Source organism: Synchiropus splendidus, chromosome 9 (genome assembly GCF_027744825.2).
Source record: "Synchiropus splendidus isolate RoL2022-P1 chromosome 9, RoL_Sspl_1.0, whole genome shotgun sequence".
In the NCBI taxonomy this organism is placed as follows: domain Eukaryota; kingdom Metazoa; phylum Chordata; class Actinopteri; order Syngnathiformes; family Callionymidae; genus Synchiropus; species Synchiropus splendidus.
The window spans coordinates 8,175,188-8,183,617 of NC_071342.1; the positions used below are offsets into that span (position 1 = coordinate 8,175,188).

The 8,430-nt window shown below is 45.8% G+C and overlaps 1 protein-coding gene across 4 annotated transcripts in view; it reads right to left on the reverse strand.

Moving 5' to 3' along the window:
* phyhiplb (phytanoyl-CoA 2-hydroxylase interacting protein-like b) overlaps positions 1-7,861 on the reverse strand; it is a 26,546-nt gene extending 18,685 nt beyond the window's left edge. Inside the window, exons 1-4 of one of the 4 annotated variants that reach the window (XM_053874348.1) lie at positions 6,297-7,861; positions 5,449-5,592; positions 5,306-5,339; positions 5,132-5,235 (exon numbers count right to left, since the gene is read on the reverse strand). In XM_053874348.1, the coding sequence (XP_053730323.1) occupies positions 5,132-5,174 (43 nt within the window). In that variant the 5' untranslated portion in view covers positions 5,175-5,235; positions 5,306-5,339; positions 5,449-5,592; positions 6,297-7,861. Of the gene's footprint in view, positions 1-948; positions 1,895-5,131; positions 5,236-5,305; positions 5,340-5,448; positions 5,593-6,296 lie in introns of those variants that run through there. The other 3 variants (XM_053874345.1, XM_053874347.1, XM_053874346.1) reach the window with 3 other exon arrangements.
* Between the last annotated feature and the right edge of the window lie 569 nt (positions 7,862-8,430).

Here is an 8,430-nt window from a genome sequence, read left to right on the forward strand (position 1 = left end):
ATCATCTTCACTGCTGACGCCACGTTTATCACGTTGTGGAAGCAAGACATGGCATGACTCCTAACCGCCACCTCAAGTACAGTTAACTCCATCAGGTGTTCGTTTTTAAGTAATCTACACCAGAGTCAAATTCAATTGTTCAAAGGGGTTTAGTTTGGTTAAAAAAAAAACAAAAAAAAAAAACAAACTTTTACTGAACTGTATACACAAGACAATGAGAGTTAAGAGAGTGCAGTAACGGTCCTTCACCACCGTCGACACCTCACAACACAAGAAACTCTCCATGAACATTCAACTGCTTATCATTCATGGACTTCCCCTTGTCCTCCTTGTGGCCCCATAAAGTGTCTTGTTGGGTCAGATTTGGCCCCCGGGCCTTGGTTTTGAAGTGCAGATTCATGCTACAGTCTTTCCTGACTCATGTATTGTTTTAATTATTTTATTTATTATTATAAATATGTCATTTGCAGTGTCATGCAGATTTAAAATTCTACCTGTAATTTTTTTTCATGTTTCTCTCCATCGTGCAAATAAAACGGCTTTGTATTTGAACAAATGATTGGAGCGGAAGATGCACTGCAGAGGAAGCAGAGATGGAGTTTGAAACACCCCGATATAGACGCTCACATGTGGGTGCAGCCATGTTTCAGCCGCCTCCTGATGATGACTTGCCTTTTTTTTTGCAACATTAAAATTGTTCATGCAGCCTCGCGCACGTTCGCCAACTGCTGTTTTAAAACGAGCTCAAGTGCTCACGGCAAGTTGATTCGTGTGTGGATGAATGGCTTATATGGGTTCGGTCAGTTAAAAGTGCATTTTTTCAGCTCTCCTCGGAGAGGCTACGACATGCGTCTGGAGATTTCCGAGTTTTTGAACAGGTGCGGTAAATATTTCGCTCAGCTCCCGGAGCCGCACGCGCTCAAACATGGGACTGAAACAGCGTCCTACCGTCGCGCTCGCACAGCTGGATGGAGTCCAGGCTCAGGTCCTTGATCATCCCCTCGCAGGGGCTCAGTGGGCTCCCGATGTTGTGGGCAAAACCCGGCACCTCCATGTCTGCAGCAGAGAGAGAACGTGCGGCTCCTCGGCGTCTGTGGTCAGAGGGAGGCGGACAGACCGTCTTCTGCAGCTCCTGTCTCTCCTGCTGCTGGTTGCGGCTGCTGGCGCGTCACAGACTCGTCACAGCAACGCTGGCGTTGCTCCTGCAGGGGCCCGCGCGCTCTCTCTCTCTGTCTGTCTGTCTCCCTCACGGTCCGGAGCCGCTCGGTTCCCCGGAGCCACAAGTGCGCGGCGAGCAACGCTGCTGCGGATTAGACGCTTCGTCAATTGTTATGTGAGCAGATTTCAGAATTGCGCGTTCATGTCAACACCGCGGCTCTCCGTCATTCCAGGCATGACGTCATCACACGGGGGTCTCACATCGCCTTATTTGGGGAAGTTCAGTAGGGGCGCAGGTGCTCCGGCATGAGCAGCAGCGGCGGTCCGAGGCGAGGTGGATCGTGGGCAGGCAGCCCCCCAATAACGCTGGCTTCTCCACTGACTTCCTATATGAAGGGACAGCAACCGTGGACCCTCTGGACTATTGACTACAAGACCACAAGGACAGACCTCCGCTCACTTATTCAATTCAGAACCTCTGCATGACCCCGGGAGGAAACCAGAGTACCAAGAGGAAACCCACACACAAGCACAGAGAGGAGGTTTGCTCGAAACCTGAGTTGAACCAGTGAACTTCTTGCTTTTGAAACAAAGTGTCGTATTCGTATTCAAGCCTCAGTCCTTTGTAAAATGTACTTTCACATCAAAGAAGCTTCTTCCTTTGTTAGAAAGAAGACACTTTCATTCTTAACTGACTCTTCCTGAAACATCTGTCCTTTTATTAGTCATTACAAGGCTAGTTTTAGAATCAGACCCCACCCAAACAGCCTGGTTAGGGTCAGCGGCCGCTCTGTTTCACTGACGTTCATTACATACTGAAATATCTCAAGAGCAGGACACTTCCAAGACTTCACTTTATGGCCCTGCTGTGTCTGAAAGGTGCCACGTATATAAATATTCATTGTCATTATCACAACCATCGAAGTTCAAAGTTCATCGCTACTTGTTACAACTACTGAAAAATTCAGTGTATTGATCTGTATCTGTATCCAACTGTCAAAAACACTTTGGTCCATAATTGTGTACTTTTACAGGGAACTTCTAACTGACAAGTAGACTGGAGGGTTTGGGGGTGAAGATATAGAGGGCATAGTTAAGCTAGCAAAAGTGCACTCCAGTCTACCGAAACATGCTGACCCTAAAATATCTGAATCTACTGAACAAGATTGTGTCTGTGGTGGACAGAGTGACGTGATGTCACAGCCTCCATAAACCTGACAAAATGACATCAGGAATAAGGGACTCTTAAATCTGACTCATTAATTACAAACCGCTCAGCCAAGGTGGGGCCCGGCACATGTGACCCTCCGCCTCTTTGTCTCACAGTTGGTGAGTCATCACAGAGCAGATGTGCTGTGGGGGGCGCTCTGACAAATGATCGACTGCCTTATTTTTACATGGACATAAAAGCGTCTGGGTGGAGGGTGTTGTCTGGTGGTCAAAGCCCACCCTCTTTATCAGCGCGCCGCAGCCTAACTGCACGAAAGGTCAAGTGCAAGTATCTGATCAGGTTCACTGCCTCCCCACAGGCCAGCAAGGAGAAGCTGGTGCCAGCTTCTGTTTGATTCTGCTCCCCTCGCTGTGAAACATGGCCCCCAGAGGAGAGAGGGTCTTCAGCTTTTCAGAAGCTCCTGCAGCTGCGCCCGTGCGACCCCCGAGTCACGGTGCGCATTCACGTCAGCCAGGCCACAGCATCACGTGACACCGCATTTTCTCATTCCATTGTTCTCACCGGCGGTTTTCATGCACTTTGGAGGATTAGAACAGTGGTTTAGGCGCAGCAGCTGAATTCAACTGTAAGCTCATAATCACTGTGGCAGTCATGTTCAGACGGAAATTATAGATGAGTCAGCACGCATTCTGATGACAGTGTGGGTCCATTTGGTCTTTGAAGAGGACAATCAAAGTCCTGGGAAGTTCCCACAGAAACACGCTGAATCAGGAAGCTGAAGGTCTAAGTGATGCTTCGGAGCTAGCTGGTCATGTGACATTCATATTTGACATATTAGTTGTGGTTTCACATCTTGCAGCTGATCCAGATGGCTCAAATTTCAGCCCCAAAAACTGACGTCAAAACTTTTGAAGGCAGGGGGTCATGATGGTAGGCAGGCATCAGAAGATTATTGTATTAAAGAGGCTTCGCTCAGATTATCACAGTTTAAATAGAACTGAGCTCAGAAGTCCACATGGAGCAAAACAGTCTCATTGGTATGTACACCATCATCCATCTCGCTCTGCGTCCCTCCCCCTCTGAGCTTCAAGGAGAGGAGGAGTGACTGTGGAGGTTCCCTCTCGTACCTCCGTCCCCTCCCTCGCTGGCGCCACCTCATCCCCTCCAGCCAGCGTCATCACGTGTTAGCATCAGCATCTCGTCTTCATCTCACTGTCTTCAAGAGCCACTATGGATGGGGTGTGCAGATTTTGGCTTTGCTGTTGAAGCTCAGAGGTCACATGTTCACGGCGACAGATGGAGGGATGGCAGGAAGAGAGGTGCAGCCATGGAGGGAGGGAGGGACGAGGCCCAGCAGGTTTAAAAACGATAAAACACAGAGAGAAACGAGCGAGTGTCACGTCGAGGAGGCGTAATATCTCTTCACCCTGACACACCCCGACGTCAATGCTCATCACTCGTCATTCAGGAGGTCAGTTACCAGCGAATATTTGGAGCATTTTAGATGGGCCATAAACACACAGCCTTCAGGGTGGAGTGTGTGTGTGTCAGCGACCGACAACCAGAGTAAATGAAGCGTGTCATTGTTTCATCTCCGGCCTGAGCCGCAGTACGAGCCACGATGCGCACGACAGTGTGTAGGAGCAATTTCAGCTCTAGTTCAGTTAAGATTTGAGCGATAACAATGGATGTGTGCAACTGCAGCCTTGACTATTGAATCAGGACCAGGATATGGATTTGGAATGATAAGGTCAGTCAGTATCAGCGTGAATGCCACTTTATTTATGGCGGGCAGATTCTCGCTTTGTGAGCTGAAGCTCCGTCACTTCCGTTGTTCATCTTGTGCAGGAATCTGCCACATTTAAACTTTGGGGTTTTTCATAAATGCTCACATAGGCTGGTATCAGAACCTCATCTGTTGAATCAGTCCTGTTGTCCAACACACTACCCAGCAGGTTTGGACCACAAGTGAAAACCACCTTCTGTCAGACAACTTGAGAGAGGAAAATGGTCAGTGATGAAATTACCGGCGAAAAACAGGGACCAAAAGTACAACACAGACCTGGGGTACGTTCAAGCCACACATGATTTAAGCAACAAAAGCTGCTGAGTTACACATTAAGTCAATGTATCGGGTTGTCTAGGTTTGAGTGGCAGCACAATATGAGCGAAGGCGAAGAGACACGTTTGGGGACACAAGGTCACCGCTTTAGAGCTTCTGAAGTGACAAGCGTCAAAAAACTTGAATGCCACAACAAGTCTGAGCCCAGATTGTACAGTGCAGAGAGGAAACCTATGAACAACTGGAGGGACTGTATCAGGTGCTGGCATTCACAACACATTGGACTAATAGCTCCTGATGGACGGCAGGTCCAAGTGTTTTGCGCTTCTAATGGACTTCCATAGTAAATAAAGGGATGTATTACCGCTTCTCTGATCCGCCATATTGACTCTGATAACTTTAGGTTGCAGAACAACCACATTTATTATCATGACTTAAGGCGGGGCAAGAGTTCCACCTGTTGCAGTGCACTATGAGACTTCGAGCAGTGGGAGTGGTTAAGCTGAGGGCCTGACGTGGTGCACAGGCCTGGAGTTTGACCTATAAAATGTTTCAGGTTAATCGACCCTAAGAATCTGCCATCCTGACCAGACCAACATCAACATTTCCCGAAAGTCCAACATGAAATGAAAAGCGTTCAGTCAAACTACCACACAAGTGTCTGAGCGAGGGTCTTAATGGGAAACAATGTTCTGTGGACCCATTTTGTTGCGTCGTCTCGGCAGCCCAGGATCACTCACCCACTTTAGGGGAGAAGCAAGCCTTGGTGAGCCACGTCAGCATCCTGGCAGCGCCACTGGACGACCAGCAGGGTTTTACATTCTGTCCCGGAGGCAGCTTGAGTCTGCAGGGAAGATGTAAATGAGGTGAGAGATGCAATATGTTCTTCCCCACCTGTCATTGTGTCTGCTCACCTCTTTATTTGTCAGCTCTTGTGTCACTGCACCTCTAAACCGAGACCAGGGTTTGTTTTAGAAAGGTGAGAGAGGAATCATGCATGGAAAACTTGCTGTTCACCCCATCCTCAGCACTGGACTGAGGCCAGCTGTCTCCTCACCTCCGATGAAGGTGATGAATCTCAAACCCCACTGCGCCGATGCTTTCCTCCTCAGGTCAGCGCCTCTTAGTTCAAGTATGACTGTGCAGAAACCATGCAGATGTGTAGCTGATCTCAGACCAGCTGCCTGCTGACGTGTGAGGGCTGTTGATAAAGAAGGTGTGTGAGCTTGTTTGTCGGAGTGTTTAAGCAAACATGTATCTCCAGGCAAATAAATAATCTACTCTATGCTACTCTTGCATATCCAGTTATCAAAATAAGATACACTTGAACAAACAATTCAATTCACCTCACAAAGCATGAGCTATAAACACACAGTAAAAACTCTCCAGAAAAAAGAAGAAAAATAAACCCAGTGGATCATTTTCTCAGTGCATTATTGCAACAAGGGTATTTCCAGTGAACATTTTGGCTCTGTAACAAACAGTTACACAAACATCCTCCTACTTATTCTCCTCACGCTGGTGTTTACATATTGTCATGCCATTGTGAGGCACAGATACGAAGGTGTTATGCGCCGAGGCATATGAGAGGCACAGTATAATGCTGCCAAATGAAATACATCTGATGGTCACGTCTGCAGCAGGTACAACATTTAATACTACTTTCCACATGTCTAGTGTAGTGCACTGAAAAAGAAAATAAGGATTAAATACAACAACATTAAAAGCATTATAATTCAGTAAAAATTAGTATTCAGTATCACTAGTGCAAAAACATTTACGTGGACAGGCTTTGCGATTTAAACATTTCAGTGAATATGAGAGGAAAGACTGTTCAACACATTCCTTGACATTAAGATAACAACTACATCATTATCATTAACAACAACAAAAACACATACGTACAGTAGATTGCCATTTAACCAGTGCTTAGTCCTGTTCAGGGTTGCGGGAAGTGCTGGAGCCTATCCCAGAGGTCACTGAGCAAGAGGCAGGAACACGCCCTGGACAGGTCGCCAGTCCATCGCAGGACACACACACACAATAATAATTCAAAGCAGAAGCATGAAGAAGTGATAATGTAATGCAATGTGACATCTACTCAAATATGTAGGACATCAAATTAAAGCAAGAATATGCGTCAAAGAGAAAGACGACGAGCTATTGGAACACGTTCCCCAATATCAAAGCCTTCTTTGAGGAAATAAACATAACACTTAGATGTTTTTGTAAAAAATAATTCAATCATTATTGAGCACATATTACATGCAGGATCGTCCCAGATTATGAAAACGATAACAAAATGTTGATTTAAAAGCCATCATGTCCTAATTTTGTATTTTCTAACAGCACGAGTGACGATCAATGGAACGTCAAGCTATTATGCGGGTAACAGCGCCCTCTTGAGGCTGATCTTGCACGTCACAAAACTCTCCCAATGTGTTGACGCTGACTTACAAGTTAAAAGAAGAGAAGAAACGGGGGGCGGTGCGATTAGTAAAAGCTCATTTTGAGAGTCTTAATCGTTCTCGCAAATTCATGTCAACTTCATTGTCCTTCGGTTGAGAGTTAATCTGCTGGATTAGAGCAGAGGCAGAATGGATTAGCGGCTGTGATGGAAGCATGATGCCACTCTAAGCACCTGGCACGAGACTGGAAGGTCTGTTCGGTTAACAGTGGGTCGACAAGGCAGAAGTGAGTTGATCTACACAATTCTGCTTTCACAATACACGCAGTCCGTCACACGTCACTCATCTGTAAATAGGAATAGGTAATGGCATGTGGAGTTTGTTACTGATGAGGACACCTTTGTGACCTCTGGATGGGTCGAATGACCACTGCAAACTTGGGGTCATATTTCTGATCTGATCCTTTTTTTGTTATAAAAGCGTCGCCGGGCAGTTCCTGATGCGGCGTGCGTATGCGTCAACGATTACCCAGCACCACCACCAAGTGAATTAAGTCATTAAAGAACAAGAAGCAGAATGTGTCAGGTAACAGACTAAAGTGCTATTCAAGAGGGAAACTACTCCTCGAGTAGTGGCTACATTATTTAAATTCAGTGCGTCATACCGTTCGTCCGTGCTAGCGAGTCATACTTCACCGACTTTCCACGGTTAGTCGCGAACAAAGCACGACAGGCGCCAAATGCAAGTCAACATTTGATGACAATACACATACGCAACAGTTGTATAAGAAAACTAAAGCTCACGTTCTTAAATATGCGGCGAAAGATGCTCAGATTACGCGTCGCTTTTTCTGTTTAATGAAAGTCTATATGTGGTGACGTCATTTAGATGCGCGGGTGCAATTTACAACCGCCTTCGAAATTTCAAGTTGAAAGTCCCGTCGTCCGGTAGAAAGAACGCGGTCGACATTTGAACGTCGACGAATTAAGTTTGAACGTAGCCTGTCACTCATGAGCGGTGTCACTGCCCTATTTGCTTCTTCATCCCGGTTTGCTTCCAGGGCTCAGTTTTATGACGTCATTTCCTGGCCGCATGCGCACATTGGAATTTCAAGACGTAAATTCCTGTCCACATGCGCACATGGGTGTAGCTGCTTGACACATAAATTAGAATAAAATTAGCAACGTCATTGCGCCACGCCTCACTACACACTGGTATTTCATCAAGAGAAGCAGAATTTGAATTACTGAAGTACTACGCCCACGCATTAACTGTATTTTAACCTTAATTTATATATATCACTACATTTGACTTGTATTCAACAATTCGGATATTTTAACAAGATTTTGTTTTGTTTGATGAATCGTCCAAAGGAAACTTTTGTGATGGTCACCTTGTTTATTTGTTCATCTTATAGCCTGTTAGTCCTTCTTCTTGTTTATTTCTTTTTCTCTATCGACACCTAGTGGTCATTTTACAAACATCACTGATTGTCACAGATTTCAGATAAAATAATTGGATCTTTCTGTGCAATTTGCATGCAGTTTTCTATCTTGCCTACGAGGTCTCAGGGGTTAATTTGGTTTATTGCAACCAAATAAACAACAGGACAAACGTCTTTTTCATTGAAT